The sequence below is a fragment of the Miscanthus floridulus genome, chromosome 1, assembly GCF_019320115.1.
Source record: "Miscanthus floridulus cultivar M001 chromosome 1, ASM1932011v1, whole genome shotgun sequence".
Taxonomy (NCBI): domain Eukaryota; kingdom Viridiplantae; phylum Streptophyta; class Magnoliopsida; order Poales; family Poaceae; genus Miscanthus; species Miscanthus floridulus.
Genome location: NC_089580.1, coordinates 190,513,268 through 190,530,088, shown reverse-complemented (window position 1 = coordinate 190,530,088; position 16,821 = coordinate 190,513,268). Strand labels below are relative to the sequence as shown.

Here is a 16,821-nt window from a genome sequence, read left to right as displayed (position 1 = left end):
CACTCGCGTCTAAGGCCAGTCTCAATGGGAGTTTCACAGGGATGTCATGCACATTTAATGTGGTGACACATCAGCAGTAAAGGAATTTTTGCATGAAATGGGGAGGAGAGAGAAGGAGAAAGTTTCATCTCGGTGAAACGAGGTCGCACTGTTTCCAAAGTCTTGGTATTCGCGTGAAACCAGCGTTGAGGAAGATCGTTTCATCATCCCTAATCCCGTGCGCGCACGGAGCCGGCCACCATCGTCCCCATCCTCCCGCGCTGTCGAGGATTCTTCCCTCCCTGTACCATCCAGCTCCCACGCCGTCCGCGCGTGTAAACCAACCTATCCGCCGTCCGCATCCGCCGTCCGCCATCCCTAGGGTTTAGCGCCAGCAAGCCACCATGGATCTGCCGCCGGCAAAGCGAGCCGCCACGGATTCACTGCCGGTAAAGGAATCCGGGCGACGCCTTCCTGGTAGAGGAGGGAACGCTCGCCAACATCGGCTTGGCATGAAGAAGGCCGCCGTGCCTACGCCACCACTGGTTCCACCGCCAGCGCCGCCGATTTCATCCCCAGCTGCGCCGACTGCAACGCCAGCTGTGATGACCCCCACCCCTGCTGCGTCGACTGTCGGCCCTACTGTGCCTAGCTCCTCCTCTACTACGCCGACATCCATTGTGCCGCCATGGACACCACAAGGAGCAAGATGGGGCGCCATTCCCCCAAATTTGGCATCTGCAAACCAACAATGCCCAAATTCATGGTAACCATTTGATTTCAATCTATGCAACTAGTTCATTCTTTCTGATTTCTATACCAATCTTTCTTTATTTATCTATGCAACTAGTTCATTCTTTCCATCTGCAAACCAACAATGCCCAATCTTTCTTTATTGTGACTAGGCCAAGCAAACATTTTTTCTGAATTCTGTACCTAATACATAACCAAGTAGTAGTACTTTCATTGTTGGCGACAAGAGCCATCCAAGGACAAGAGAAATATATGGAAATCTCCATGCATTTTGTAGTCAAAACTTTATCCTGACCAATAGTCCAACACATGTTCAGGATCTATCCGCCAGGTGGTTTTCTAAATATGATTAATCAACAACAAGTCCAAGGAGAAAATTTTCATTTGGTTGGTCACACTATGACCTTCAATCCAATGTCTCCACCACCACCACCAAATGCGTATGGAACAGGAACTTCCCAACCTGTGAAACAAGGCTCTTCAATAAACAATACGGTGCATATTGACATTGACAAAGAGGAAACCAATGAGGCAAAAAGGGGAGGAAAGAAAAGATTTTGGACTCATGACGAGGAAACAAGACTAGTAATCACTGATCACTTTTTTTCCTTTTTGTAGGCCAGTGATTGGTACAATACTCGATTTGTTCATCTTTTTTTATTTCGTATTTTGTAGGCCAGTGCTTGGTTGAATGTTTCAAAAGACCCAATTAGGGGTAACGACAAGAAATTTGATACATTTTGGAAAGAAATCACTGAGGAGTTTAACAGGAAAGGGAATGGGAAGCCTAGAAGAGAAATAAACCAATTGAAGATTCACTGGTCACGCCTCAAGTCCTCGATCACTGATTTCAATGACGCTTGGACTCACATAGCTCAAATGCATACAAGCGGATACTCGGACGATATGTTAGAGGAAGAGGCACAAAAGGTATATGAAACCAGGTTTGGAAAGCATTTTCAGTTGGTGCATTGGTGGAAGATATTAAAAGAGGAGCCCAAATGGTGTGCACTGTTTGAGGAAAAAGAGAAAGACAAGAATGAGATACTTGATGTTCCAGAAGAACAGTCACGGCCTATTGGTAGAGAAGCAGCAAAGGCTGAGCGCAGTGGAAAGCACAAGAAGGATAACATTATGGACGTAATTGTCATCCTTGGTGACAATATTGAAAAAATTATCAAGGTGTAGCAAGATCGAAAGGTGGAGTGCGAAAAGGTTACGGAAGCATAGCTTAAGATATCAAACGCAAATTTGAAGCCAACAACGGAGGAAAAGGAAGCAAGGATGTTTCAAGTTTACAATTCCCTGCTCAATCAAGATACAAGTCACATGTCTGAAGATCAAAAGGCTAACCGAGACAAGGCATTACGTAAGCTTGAGGAAAAGTTGTTTGCTGACTAAGGTATTTTCTCTGTCTTATTGCTGCACTATATATTGTGTGACTGCTCAGTTCATGTATCTTAATGTAGCACTTTATTTTAAGACTTAATGCTGCACTATATATAGTATCAATGTAGCACTATATATGTGTGAAAACTGTTGCACTATGTATATGAGGTGTAGTCCCGCAGCCTGGCATTATATATCTTTGGCAGTTTCACATCTAGTGCACGCATGGCAGTTTTCACATGTATATGAGGTGTGAAACTGCTGCATGTGAACTTATATATAGACTCCTGAGCCTTCTCTCTTTTGCTCACACGAAGGCCTCCTCTCTTTCTCATTCTCTTGCCATCTAGTTCTATAGATTGTAGTGCAGAACTTTGAGGTAACTTATGCATCTTTCACATCTCTGCGCCGTCTCTTTTCCTTACCTCTTGTATTCACTATTTTTTTATGTTCTCCAAAGATGTCTGAGGAAAATGACAACCCTGATGGAAGCCAACATCCTCTATCCTCGTTGGATGAATTCCTTGCTGAGGGTCAGATCATAGATGATGTTCTCGATCAAGCTACGGTGCTCATGCAGTCCACCATGGAAAGTCTTCAAAAAGATGCTACTGATCATCGATTCAATCCGAGGAAGCACGTCAAGAGGCCACGAGAGGAAGCACATAAAAAACTAGTGAATGATTATTTCTTAGAAAATCCTCTTTATCCTTCCAATATTTTTCGTCGAAGATTTCGTATGTCTAGGCCACTTTTCCTTCGCATTGTGGAGGCATTAGGCCAATGGTCTGATTATTTTACTCAAAGAGTGGATGCTGTTAATCGGCAAGGGCTCAGTCCACTACAAAAATGTACTGCAGCTATTCGACAATTAGCTACTGGTAGTGGTGCAGATGAACTAGATGAGTACTTGAAGATAGGAGAGACTACAGCAATGGAGGCGTTGAAGAATTTTATGAAAGGTGTTAGAGAAGTATTTGGTGAGAGACACCTGAGGCGCCCCACTATGGAAGATACTGAACGTCTACTCAAACTTGGTGAGAAACGAGGTTTTCCTGGTATGTTTGGCAGCATTGACTGCATGCATTGGCAATGGGAAAGATGCCCAAATGCATGGAAGGGCCAGTTCACTCGGGGTGATCAGAAAGTGCCGACGCTGATACTTGAGGCTGTGGCATCACATGATCTTTGGATTTGGCATGCGTTCTTTGGAATAGCGGGTTCTAACAATGATATTAATGTTTTGAACCAGTCCACTGTCTTTATCAATGAGCTAAAAGGACAAGCTCCTAGAGTCCAGTACATGGTAAATGGGAATCAACACAACATTGGGTATTTTCTCGTTGATGGAATATACCTTGAATGGGCAGTGTTTGTTAAGTCAATACGACTCCCTATCACTGACAAGGAGAAGTTGTATGCATAGGAACAAGAAGGGGCAAGAAAGGATATCGAGAGAGCCTTTGGTGTATTGCAGTGGTGATTTTGCATCTTAAAACGACCAGCTCGTCTATATGACCGAGCTGTACTCCGTGATGTCATGCTAGCTTGCATCATACTTCACAATATGATAGTTGAAGATGAGAAGGAACAAGACATTATTGAAGAAAATCTAGATCTAAATGTGCCTCCTAGTTCATCATCGGTTCAAGAACCGGAATTCTCTCCAGATCAGAATGTTCCGTTAGAGAGAGCTTTAGAAAAAGACACTTCTATTCGAGATAAATCGGCTCATCGCCGACTTAAGAATGATTTGGTTGAACATATTTAGAATAAGTTTGGTGGACGTGCACATATATCTGGTACTTGTGACTATCTTATGCATTAAGAATTGTAATCTATTGTAGTTAGTTATAAAGCTTAAGAATTTGACTACTTCATCTGTGATCTGATCCTGCACTGTTTTTTTGTGAAGCCTGAGAGCTCATGCTGAACATTTTTTTCTTTCTGCAGGCTGAAACCAAGGCTGAAGGCAAATCTGAAACCAAGGCTGAAGGCAATCTGATCCTACAGTACTGAACGTATGGGGTGCAGAGAAGAACTAGTGAGAGGCCGTGTGCAAGGCTAATGGCTATCTGAACTTTTTTTTATCTATATATCTTAGTTTACTATCTAAGTTCCAGTCGTATGCTCTAGTTATCTCTGAACAAGGTTGAATGCTGTTGTTCTGTTTGTCTGGCCGTGTGCAAGGCTGAAGGCTATATCTCCGTTTATCTGAGGCTGTTCCATTTATCTGAACAATGGTAATGTTATCTCTGTGTGTTTGTGTGTGTCAATGGCTACACAGTTAATCGGTGCATATGATCCTTCATTCAACAGCAATTAAATGATTTGATTAATTTTGGAATTGGTGCAATGAAATCGTTGCACTGTGAAGGCGAGTTTCATTCATTGTTTCATCCCACTAAAGGTGATGTGGCTTTTTAAAAACCGTGTAGTAAAACTAAGCATTGAGACTGGCCAGGACTTAGGTTAGTATCTGTGCAAGTGCGTAAGCGCCGGTCAGAGCCCCCTAACTCTGTGTCTATATATACAAGCGGCCCCAGATCAAAGAGTGAAGGTTGTTGTGTGCCAATCCACCCGCCCCTCCGATCCCATCTTCCAAACCGGCAAACCCTAACCCCCGCCCCCGCCGTCTCGGCCACGGCGAGGAGGCATCGCTCGAGGCCGTTCTCCACGCAGGCCACTGCTACGGCAAACTCAGCGACCCCGTTTCCAACATCGTCGCCAACGCCCGCACTTATTTATCCGACCCTGGCTTCGCCGAACTCCGACGCCTCGAGGAGTACTCCCTCGCGGGGCTCGTCTGCCTCCTCCAGAGCAGCTGCCATACCCTCACCCGCGCCGAGGCCTTCCGGTGACTTCTCTCCAGTGACCTCCGCCTCGAGGAGGCGATAGCCATAGGCTCCTCTCTCAATGGTGAACGCTCACCCGCTTCTGTCCCTGCACAGCGTGGATAGATGCATATTGGAATTTAGCATCAGCTATTGCTAGGTTACTATTACTATTCCTGGATGGTCGTGTGATAATAATGACTCCTGGATGGTCAGGTGATAATAATGATGATGATTTTGGTGATAATAAAGAATTATGGGTTGGGAAATTATATATTCTTTTCAGTTGATATGGGAACTTAGGGTTAATTTCTCTATGCATACCTTCTTTATATTTTTTATATTTCTCTATGCATACCTTCTTTATATTTTTATATTTTTTTTATGTTTCTTTGTGGTTTCATACTGTGAAATATATATAGAAACTTCTAAATTCTAATTATATTGAGGAAACATCATGTTAGTATTGATATAAGTTCCATTTTTTTTATTTTTAATATTCCATTATTGGGAACTTAGGCCCCGTTTAGATGTAAGCCAAAATCCAAAATTTTTCAAGATTCCCCGTCACATCAAATCTTGCGGCACATGCATGGAGTATTAAATGCAGGTAAAAAGAATAACTAATTGCACAGTTTGTCCGTAATTAACGAGACGAATCTTTTAAGCCTAAATAGTCCATAATTGGATAATTTTTACCAAATACAAACGAAAGTGCTACAGTAGCCAAAAACCAAAAAATTTCGCATCTAAACGGGGCCTTAACCCTGCTATAGAAGACGCTATCCACAGTCTCCTATACAAACGCTACTTCACTGCGAACCCACAATCCTCTATTTATTGGCTTGACTCCACGCTGTTCCATCCTTGCATATTTCGTTTTGAAGAGCCAAATCCAAACTCAAATAACAGTTTTTTGTGCCTTTCCTTCGCTAGCAATTGAAATTTATTTCTTTCTTTTTGTTGATTTTGAACATAACAGTGGTCCTTGACGCGCTGTGCAACAAATTGCCCGACAAAGATTGCCAATACAAGTGCATGGCTTTCAGGTATAGTGACTATAACAACAACCTCATTCATGCTGGTTGTACAGTGGAAAAGGATTTCATGTAGTTTATTTTCTACTGGCCGAGTATTAATCCAGCAACCAACAAATGACTGTTCTTGATTCCAAATAAAATAAAATACGCTTAGGTATGGTAATGGCTACATTTCCATCTTTTTTATATGTGTGTGTTATTACTTATTATGGCTAGCTAGAACATCTGGTAACCACACTTGTCTATGATCGGCTGTTAATAATTTATTAGTTTTCCATCTTCTAAAACAATATGATTTGGGAGACCTAGGATGATCTCTCCTTTATTTTAATATATTTATGTTATATAAAAGGTATCTTGTTGCTTTCAATTGTAAGCATTTTTTGCTATTTCAACCCAGATATTAATTTTCTACAATTTTCTTTTGCTTGCAAAGACTTTAGAAATTAGATATGTGTTGGAGATTTCCTATTTTCTTCCATCAGAACTTTAACGTGAGTTCCCTCCTCACTAAAACACTTGCATTAAGTTATATAATCCTTATGTAATTGTCACTTCTTCGTGTGGGCCTGTGTTATGCTTCTTCTCTGTCTTTTTTCCTTGTCTTTCCTTCTTTTGCAGGATGGGTTTTATTCAGTTGGACTTGCTACACTTTATTTAGTTTTGGTTCTATTGTTTTTTCTGTTTGTTCCTCCACTTGAGCTAACATCTCTTTTTTAGACAAGGTATGTGATTGGGATAAGCATTCATTGACATTTGATAGGTAATGTAATTTTCCGCTCGATACTGCTCCCCCATTTCTCCATCACACATTTTTATTCCTGCCATATGAGGCTAAGTATTGGGATGTGATCATGTGAATGAAGAGCTTAAATCTTCTCTTTACGTACACTTTTCAGGAACAAGAATGATTGGTTGGTCTATTTGTTAAAGAACTGTTTCTCTAGATGTTGTATAATAATGATGCATGCTATATTCAATTAGTGTTACTTTGTGTTTTGCCAAAAAAAAATAGTCACTTTGCATGCTGCAATCATAATTACAGGCCATGCATACAATATTTACCTTAACCTTGCATCTGTACATCATACTTTGCCTACTGGAATTAATTGAATTCTTACAGTTCATTTAGTACATTTTCTGCACATGTTTTAAAAAATAGTGTCACTTTTGCTTACCTTAACCTTTGCAGGCTGCATTCATAATTGCAAGCCGTGCACATAGATAGTACTTGTAGCCTTGGATTCTAAAGCAAACTTTGTTTACCTGAACTAATTGATTATTTGGAAAACCACCACAATCTGTTGTTCTCCATTCGGCTAGGTCAGCGTATATGAATTTCCGCCAAGGAATGCACTCCTTTAGGCCTTACCATAGGGCTTGGAGATCTTGGGCTCCTGGCAAGTGTAAATTCCTCATGTAGCTAGTAGCTCATTACAGGTGTTGGACGGCCGATTGGCTGGCAAGAAGAGGGCTCCCTCATCCAGAGAGGTGTCCTCATTGTGATCAAGCTGAGGAATCCATAAACCATCTTCTCCTTTTTTGTGTCTTTGCTAGAGATTTTTGGTTCAGCTTGCTTCAAAGTGTAGGCCTACAAATCCTTGCCCCTCAGATTGGAGAAGAGTTCTTTGATGATTGGTGGGAGAAGGTTATTCTTGCTGTTGGAGGACAACTGCAGAAAGGCCTCAACTCCCTTGTGATTCTTGGGGTTTGGACCATATGGAATCACCGCGGTTTTGATGTTGTACCAGCTTGTTTGACTAGAGCTTTATTGCTTGCTAGTGAGGAGTTACAGTTATGGGGTTTGGCTAGGGCTAAAGGTATTCTTTACCTTTTCACACAGTCGTCTCTGTAGGGTTTGTGTTATTTAGGTTGCGGTCGTATCAAATTTTTTTTCTTGGTGTGAAGATGATTTTTAGCTTCCTTTTGGGTGTGTGGTGGTGTTTTGTAAGGGTTCCCCTTTTTTCTTCTTAATACAATGATGCGCAGCTCTCCTGCGTGTTCTAGGAAAGGTAATGTTGACTGCTTATTGAATTGCATGGATTGACATTGCTAGAACATGATTCCTAGATGCTTTGCTAAGCTGATATATGATACATCCTGCATCCAGTTTATGTTGCATTCATAATAATTGCAGGCCATGGATATAATTATTCCCTGTAATCTTTGATTTTTCATACCATGCTTTGGTTTGCTGACCTAATTAATTATTTGGAAACCCCCATAAACTGTGGTCCTCCTCCCCCATAGATCTCCAGGGATCAATACACGTGTATGTTCATAGTCACTCCCTGTGATGCTTTAATCCATCTTGGTGTTGTTGCTCATATATACTTCATGAATTAATTTCTCTCCGCATCTTTTTACACCACACTGCGAAAAAATAGGGTGACATGTATATGTGCCATGCCTCCATATAGGAGCAAAAGTACCCAACCAATAAGCATACCTATAAGGCTATAAAAACTCTAGGGGTGAAGCCAAAAGTGATGCCAGGAGGGTGCTAACTACACTGTCAGATTTAGCATGCCTTAATTCCATTTATAAAATGTAGTAGTGTCGAGCAGTCAGGTCAGCGTAGTATAAAGGTGTCCTCAACAGCTAACAGCTAGCTATTTGGCTAGCTATTTTGACGTGGACAGGGAAAAAGTAGGTCTGACGTGGATAAGGAAAAAGTAGGAGAGAGAGAGTAGGCGATGAACAAATAACTGATCTATTTTACGTTGTCCTACAATCTGAGAAAGGAACATATAAGTCTAATAGTACGAAGAAAAATAAGAATGTATAAAATAGTCTTTGTTGAATGTATAAAATAGTCTTTATTTTTATCTCTCACCTCCACGTAAGCAGCTACGTAGGTAGCACCAGTGCTTGGATACATCTTTTCCCAACGCCGTTTAAATAAAGCACGTCCCCTTGATGAATCTGCAGTAGAAGAAAACAAATCTACTAGCCGTGATAGGTGCCTCCTCATCCTACATGAACATTACGCTTCCTTTTTTCCAGAGGAACCCCCATTTCCATTAAAGCTTAACGGAAAAGCAATCATTCAGAGTTTTACAGAAAGACAGCACTAAGAGAAGGAACCTTCCAAACCATCTAACAACTGAAAAGCTAACCATCGAAAAGGACTGATCACTACTCAACTACCGCAACCAGAAAAGACCTGGGCCATAGCTTGCTCACATCGTTTAAGCAACCTTCAGAATTTAAGAAGTTACATCAGAAAGAACCGAGGACTTCATTAGAACATCCAGAAGAGAAGCCCCCACACAGGGTTAACCATACAGACAAAAGCTCTGAACAGGAACCGAGGACTGTCCATTCAAGCGGAGCCATCTTCTTGCTCTGGATCATATTCTGGAGTAGAAAGTAGATTCGCTTGTCTTGCAGTCTGGGCCGCCAGGACCTCCTTCGCAACTTTAAGCATCAGGTTGGCGCCTTCGACGAGTTGAGTTTGATCCATCTCAGCATATAACTCAGCCCAATATTGCAATTCTCGCATAGACAGGAATTACGTTTCCTATTAGACAGGAATTGTTCTCACATAGTAATATACTATTTAAATCATCATTCCCCACGATGTTTCGTGATCTGTTTAATTAGCTGAATAATCTGGCGTAGACAAATAAGTCCTTACTCTATAACAAAGCACAGCACACAGCAGGCTCTGGAATGATCATATACATTCCAGAACGACTAGAAGTAAACGCACGAAAGCAGCAGTTGCACCCAACTTAGGCCTTGTTTGGATGTGGTCGGATTGACATCAATCCATATGTGTTGGAGTGGCTTACAGGGAAATAACTGCATCTTAATTAGCATATTAGCACTATGGAGACTCCACTCTTAACCATTGCAACATATTTCTAACCTCTGCGGTGAGTTGGAAGTACCACTAAACTACTTCAGAACGAGAACTTTGAGCACCATAGTTAACAATCAGATCATACTCTATTAGTCAATAATGGCATTCGTGTATATTTTCGTTCGCTTACCTTGCCAGGCAAACTGTATGAACCAACCTCTTGACTGTCTTGGCTATGGACAATGTAGCAATAACTACATTGATGTACTATGCATATTTACATGCACTCCTATTGGTGTTTAATTGCCCTGCAAACATTTATCTGAGTAAAATCGTGATGATCATAGGCGTGCATGGGAGCGTGCAAGTCACTAGTTGTGGATAGAACAAGCTAGCCATTGCCATTACAGAGCCTGTTCGTTTGACTGTGGCTTGTCGTAAAAGATCGTAAATTTCCAGCCGGAACAGTATTTTTCTCTCACACAAACCAGTCAGCAGTACTTCTTCACGAACCAGCAACGATATGAATCAGCCAACCGAACAGGCTGATAAGCTGCTGGCTGCTGGCTGCTGCCCTTAATATGCTAGGATGTGAATGTAGCATGATCGAGCCTCATATAATAGTATCGTCTGCCCGGCGCACCTGCACCCGATCGGGCGGAGCCGGTGCTGCGCCTGGGGCCTTCGCCATGTTGCCTTGATTGCCTCCTACCTATTGTTGCCCGCTTATTAAATTAGAGCATCTCAGAGAGTTTCCAAAACCCACTCCCAATCTTTATCTTTTGTCAGCATTGAAAAAAAACACACTCTCCAACAACTTATTATCTCAACTAGAAAAATCGACCAAATCATGCAAAAATATGTGTGCATATCAATTGGACAATCTGGAGTGGAAGGACGTGGGAAATAATATGAAATAAAGACAAGGTTTTTAATGCAAATGTACAAGAGAGAAATAGAGTAAAAAAAGTTAGGGTGATTTGAAAATGATCTGAGATTACTGATGCAAATTTGTCTTCTATCTTTGGAGCAACCCAACAAATATGATCAAAACTTTTTTAGCCACTTAAAAACTCATTGATTTACTAATTGTTTTTTGAGAATTGCTTCAATACTCCTCTTTCCAAAAAAAAATAGCACAGATCTCGAAGCAGTCCATGTAATTAATTAGCTTTTTCTTAATTGTTTTTCTCTTGGGTCCCGATGAGCCCGGTCCGTCTAACCCAGCCCGTGTCCAGCCCTGACCGCGCTGTTGCTGTGTGCTTGCCGTCGTGGCGTCGCCGCATGTTGACTGGAGGAAAACGACTCGGGTGCTCATGCGCCAAGCCAGATTTTTTCTCACTCTCTTCCAGCGCCCGCTCCATTTACTCGATCATTATAAGGAGACGACACTGACGACCATTCCCGGCGGGACCAAGAGGGCGGCAACAGCAGTGGACCTGTGCCGGACGATGGAGATGGAACTGATGACGAGAGAGGGCAAAGCCCGTGGGTGGTGCCAGCATTGCCTGACTACAGCTTTGGAACTGCACGAGCACCTGAGTTGCTTTCCCTCCGGCGATGTGCGCCGATGCCGCGATGGCGCACCCGTCCGTCGACGAGGAAACAAATTGAGTGGCCACCGAAGAAAGGGGATCTGGAAGATGCGTTTGGCTTTGGATCAGGGTGATCAGTGGTGGACATGGGTTGAGCTTGAACGGGCCAGGCCCAAGCGTGTCTTTGGAAAAAACAATTTAGAAAAACTAATCATTTATATTGGCTGCTTTGAGATCCACGCATTTTTAAAAAGAGGAGCACTAGAGCAGTTCTCTTGTTTTTTTTAGAAACTCTTGGAGATGCTCTTAGAGAAGGGTTTGCTAACAGTAAAAGCATTCATCGAAAACCCTGATGCACCAAGCAAACTGGACAGCCTTTTCCATAAAAGAAAGGCAGGCAGGTTCAGCACTCCTTTGACATAGCACAATTTTAAAAGGTGATAATTCCACTAAGCATTTGTAAAAATTAGAAAAAATGCAAAAGAAGAAAAAACTAACCCTTTGGCCTAGCAGCACGAGTTAGTCACCAATGAACAAGTTTGGTAGACAACAAACCAAAATTTACATGCTCCAAACAGGCCCCTTTTTGCATGTTGGAACGCGAACGAATCAATAGAGGAGAGTACAACTGACCTATACAACAGGACAATAAGGAATGTAAAGTCAAAAGATCGTGATGGGCTGTGTAAGCTGGCTTCGGTCCCTCACAACACGACATCAAAACGACTGTGCGCCACTGCCTGCATGGAAATAATTTCAAGCTCATCTGATCACCTTACAGAAACCAGAAACTCAGTTTAGCTGCACAAGGTTGAATTGGCTAGGCATTCGTGGGGGTTAGCATAGAAGTAATCCTCTTCTTTTGGTCTGTTTTCAAGTTTCCGCCTGCAGGATGGTTGAGCTACACGGTTCCTATGAGCTTCCTGAACAGAAGATGCAAAATTGTCCCAAGAGATTGTCTTGTTGGTGTACAGGTCTAGAAGTTCAACTAATTTCTGTCGGTCTAGCACCACACTTCTCCGGAAACCCAGGAACCTGAAGAAAATGATCCAAACAAGTATCTTGCAATCAACAGCTGTATTTATTCTAAATAAGCAATTGATTTCATAAGATGACCTCTATCTGTATATATTCATACCTTCGGTGACCTTCAACAAGCTTTGCCATATTACCATCGAAAGTGGGAATGAAAACATCACTAGCTGTGGATACAATGAAATCAAGTGCAGCCATCTGGGAAGAGTGATTTTGGAACTGACGCAGAACTTCAGAGTTTAGCAGCATCTCCTTTCGTACCTGAAAAATATTCAACACTGCTTATACAGCGAATTTGGTTGAATACTGGGGGGGCAGACATGCTGTGCAAACGAAACTGAAATGCGGTGTTGGCAGAAAATAGGGAAAATCAGAGAACTGTGAAAGATTTATTGCCATGACACAATTAAGGGAATTATAATTGAATGTTTTTTTTTTACAAAGAAAGGATACTTACTAGGTTTGGAAAAGCAGCCCGTAGTGGTTCTAGTCTCCTATCTCCCCCATAAATTTCACCAGCTGCGATGTATATAAGAGCATCCTTTTGAAATCCTAGAGCTTTCAAAACAAGTGATGCCTCCTCAGGAGTAAGTGGGCATAATCCTTGCGACCTCTTGGCTTGGGAATCAATTTCTTTATCTCTCCACCATGGATAGGCATACCTGATTGGCAAAAAAAATGTTAGTTACTTCAAAACTAGCACCTGGTGAAAGAACCTACTGTACCTCCCAGGCCAAGTCTAATAACAGTCAATAAGCACCACATGTAGAGTAGTATAAACTTGGGTTTGAGCCACACATTGTGCAGGGCCCTATTCTCATTTTACAGTTATAATGAAATTTACATTACGAATGAGTTGTTTACCTAATAAGATACAAATGCCAATTAAGAAAAAATAATTTTGCATTGTTGCTTTCACTGTTTCCAAGATATATGTGGGTATGTGGGTTTCAGGTTGTACTGTGATTTATCAAATGTTTCTCACAGTAGGATCGAGATTCTATGGTTAGCATTAAATACCTTTTTCTTTATGCAATTCTAGTCATTGGATTGAATTGAAGGAAAGGAGATAATTCAATAATGTGGTGCCTCCTGCATCATTTTGCAATCAGATCTTTAAAATAAGTATGGGCAGAATAAGCTGGCACTAAACTAATTTAACAAACCTAAGAACTAATGAGTAATTTTTTAGTAGTCAATTTTGCTAACAGCAGTGATGTCACAAACTTTGCTTACAATGAAGAACACCAAATTAAAATAATAATGCTTTGGAGAATAACATGAAATTGCCTGTTATGCACATTATCTATGCCAGTATTTGACATGGCAGCCAAATTTAAGTACATAACAATTGGTTTCCCCTTCTTGAACGGTAACTATACAAAGTATAAAAATCATTCAAGTAATATGATAACTTGCCACTTCCTATAAAGAATTACGTGGGTCATATCCAAAACATAGTTATGTTACTAAGGAAGGCAGCACAGGATTAGCCACAAACCTCATTTTTTTGAGCTCCTCAGCTTCTTCAGGTGAAAGGCCATGGTTGCAACCAGAAAACGCCAGCATATCCATCTCATAGCGTAAATGCAAGGCTACAAATGATCCCTTGGCTCGCAGTTTATGTACCAGTTTATTCCCTAGTCCCTCAATTTGAGGTGTGAATTTCAGTGCATGAAAATTAACACGGCATCTAAGCAGTTGAAGCTCTGTACTGATACCATTATTGGCTAAGCGAGCATCTGTTTTGTTAAAATGGATGACACTGTATTTGCTGAACAGTGGTAAGATCTGCACGGGTGAGAGATTGTCAAGAGGATACAGTGGATCAGTTACCATGAAAACAAGGACACATCAAGATGAGTTACAAACCTGATGCAAGTAATATTTTTCATCTGACCAGCTCACAGGTGGCATTTCAAGTATAATAATGTCTGAATCTGTTGGACCAAGCTTCTCTGGAAGCTGTTTAATGATGTGCACCTCATCTCTCAATGAGTCGATGAAATGCCTCACATCAAATATGTCTCCAAAATTACTGTCGACCACAACGAACACTACTCACTTTAGATGTTAATATGGTTAGTTCCATAGTGCATCTCTCAAATAAAATGATGGTTACCTTTGATCAGCCCAGAATGATCTCTTGTCAAGTTCTGGGACAACCATAGTGAGGTTTAGAAGACGAGCAACTGCCACCATGTCACATATCTGAATAAATGGAGGTACCAAACAGCAAAGAATGTTAGGAAAGAAAAAAGGAAACACGAAGTTGAATGGAAGAAGAAAGCAAACAACAATGACCTCTGAGCGCATCTGATTCAGACCACCATTACAAGATACCTTCAGATAACCATTGCTCTTGTATATTCCTGAAAAAAATTAACAGTGATCAAATTGCCAAATTGCAGTGGGGATTGAATGCAGCAGCTGTGTATCAACAAAGGTCTACAGAATCTACAACAATTCAACTCAAGTTCTCAACAAAACATGAAGCCTATTGGTAACTTCACATTTCAATAGTGCTAGTGCCTCAAGAAAAATACGAGGGTGTCAATCGATCAAAGCATTACTATACATTATACAGCAGTATATGGTTGGCATGACTTTCCGAGTCAACATACTTATACTTTTATCTCGATAATAGTCGCAACAATGCATTCAGCAGCAACATTTACAGGTTAATACGCGTGCCAGTGCCAAGTTGCGCACGGACAATCACAGCTGCACACTAGTACGACTCAGATACACTTCAGCATTTGTAACTCACAATATTTTTTCCATTTTCACTAGCTCAGTACTCTATGAAGTTCCATGCAATAGAGCAGTAATAAGAACAAAATCAAATCGAACTACACCAGAAATACAGAACAATAAGGAAACCAACGCACTCGGGGGCGGAAGCGCGGAAGGTGGAGGCGAGGGATGGGCGTCGCCCGCGAGGCCAAAAAGGAGGAGAAGGCGGCCCACGGCGACGAGCTGCGCGACGGAGGCCCACAGCAGGACGGCGGCGCAGCCCGCCACGAGCCAAACCCTAGGCCTCGACCTCGCCATCGCACGCGCGGCCTAGGCCCGGCGGGCGGGCGGCCGCCTCCCGATCGCCGCGGGCATTGAGCGGCTCCGGACGGCGGCGATTTCGATACCCGGCGGTTCGAGAACGTTCAAGAAGATTCGCGAGGGGCGGGAGGTGATTTTGTTGGCCTGGTGAGGAGTGGGGACGGGGACGGGGACGGGAGGGCGGTGAGGTGACGCCGAGATAATTGGAATTTTGCCATAAGCTCTTTTACCATCCCGTAAAAGGGATTTATCTGTTTGTCATTATAAAACTAACATGTTCGCTAGAATGTCTTTGCTGTATATTGTTGCCAAATTTTTTTTCGTGACCTCTTTTCTTTCCCGTTTTGCATCGGCTCACCAGCAACCGTATCTCTCGTATCCAATCCATTCGATCCTCCATGCGTTCGGTCACGGGACGGACCGACGTCGCCAGGGCTGACGCGTACTCGTCGAGAGCCCCCCGCCACCGCCCCAGCGCGTCCGCGCTAGCCCACCTCCTCGGTTGTCTCCCCATAGCCGGCCAGGGGTCTGGCACCGTCGCCCACGCCCGCGCTGCTCCAAGTGCTGGATGGACAACCACCGGTCAGATCTCATCCTAGGACACGCATTCTTGCTAGCGTGTAGATTAGCCTCTATTAGTGTAGATTAGCATAGCATATGGTTCACCATAATGCCGGCTTCTTTTGTGAGCCTAGTGCGGTTCTACGTACCTTCTTCATTGTCTCACGAATGCTCTATTATTTAGCTTCTTTTTTACCAGTGCTCCCATATGATAGTTTCTGAGTTATGAACTTGATTGCCTGGTTTTTTAGACCCATCATTAAACTAAATTAATCTTTTCTTGTTTTCAATGGTCTGGACGTTCGCGATAAACCTGATGGCTTTTGATTTATTAGGTTGACCCTCATAACCCAATGCCTTTTCATTTATTAAGTTTATGCTCATATGATGTTTTTCAATGATAAAATGGCACCTAGGCTGTGCTCATGTACATAGAACTTTGAACCATTCTAGTGGTAATTAAGAAGTAAAAAAAGAATAATTCTTAGTCCTCTAATTTATTGTGGTAATCTAACTTTGGAGATCTCCTAATTGTACCATTTTTTTCTGTACTAGGCTCGATAGAGAGCCTGAACTTAACTTAGCAGCGGTAGAACCTCCTGCACAGCAGCTGCGGACACCTCTTGTTGATTGGGATACGCTATGCATTGAAGAAAGTCGAGATGAAGAGGAAAGAATAGAGATGGTGGATGATGAGGTGATGTATGCATTGTTGGGACTTAGGCTTGAGGATGAGGAGGCTGATAAGGCAAGGGAGGCGGCTAGGAAAGTTTGCGGTGAACAGAACGACGATACTTGGGAAGTTGATACAACTGGGGCAGCCATTGATG

General features: G+C 42.3%; 1 protein-coding gene and 2 pseudogenes across 2 annotated transcripts; 2 read left to right on the top strand and 1 right to left on the bottom strand.

The window, feature by feature from the left end:
* The first annotated feature begins 383 nt into the window (after positions 1–383).
* On the top strand, positions 384–2,133 carry LOC136468719 (glutathione S-transferase T3-like; annotated as a pseudogene).
* Positions 2,134–2,581: 448 nt separating this feature from the next.
* On the top strand, positions 2,582–3,949 carry LOC136468708 (protein ANTAGONIST OF LIKE HETEROCHROMATIN PROTEIN 1-like; annotated as a pseudogene).
* Positions 3,950–11,766: 7,817 nt separating this feature from the next.
* Positions 11,767–15,604, bottom strand: LOC136551938 (rhamnogalacturonan I rhamnosyltransferase 1-like). 2 transcript variants are annotated; one of them, XM_066543466.1, is made up of 8 exons: positions 15,265–15,601; positions 14,678–14,745; positions 14,496–14,584; positions 14,246–14,411; positions 13,875–14,164; positions 12,831–13,035; positions 12,477–12,634; positions 11,767–12,373 (listed from the first exon to the last, which is right to left on the bottom strand). In XM_066543466.1, exons 1-8 carry the CDS (start codon positions 15,425–15,427, stop codon positions 12,136–12,138), a joined length of 1,377 nt encoding a protein of 458 aa, XP_066399563.1. In that variant the 5' UTR covers positions 15,428–15,601; the 3' UTR covers positions 11,767–12,135. The 2 variants fall into 2 exon arrangements, with proteins under 2 accessions (XP_066399563.1, XP_066399566.1); XM_066543469.1 differs by having other exon boundaries at positions 12,209–12,399; positions 15,265–15,604.
* Positions 15,605–16,821: the final 1,217 nt, after the last annotated feature.

Bases quoted from the DNA above. Each gene is read 5' to 3' on its own strand.
- LOC136551938 (XM_066543466.1), bottom strand. From the start codon at position 15,427: ATGGCGAGGTCGAGGCCTAGGGTTTGGCTCGTGGCGGGCTGCGCCGCC. The intron at 14,585-14,677 runs GTCATTGTTGTT...CCATTTATTCAG, and splicing joins TGAATCAGATGCGCTCAGAG to ATATGTGACATGGTGGCAGT. The intron at 13,036-13,874 runs GTTTGTGGCTAA...TTTGCCAATCAG, and splicing joins GAGGAGCTCAAAAAAATGAG to GTATGCCTATCCATGGTGGA.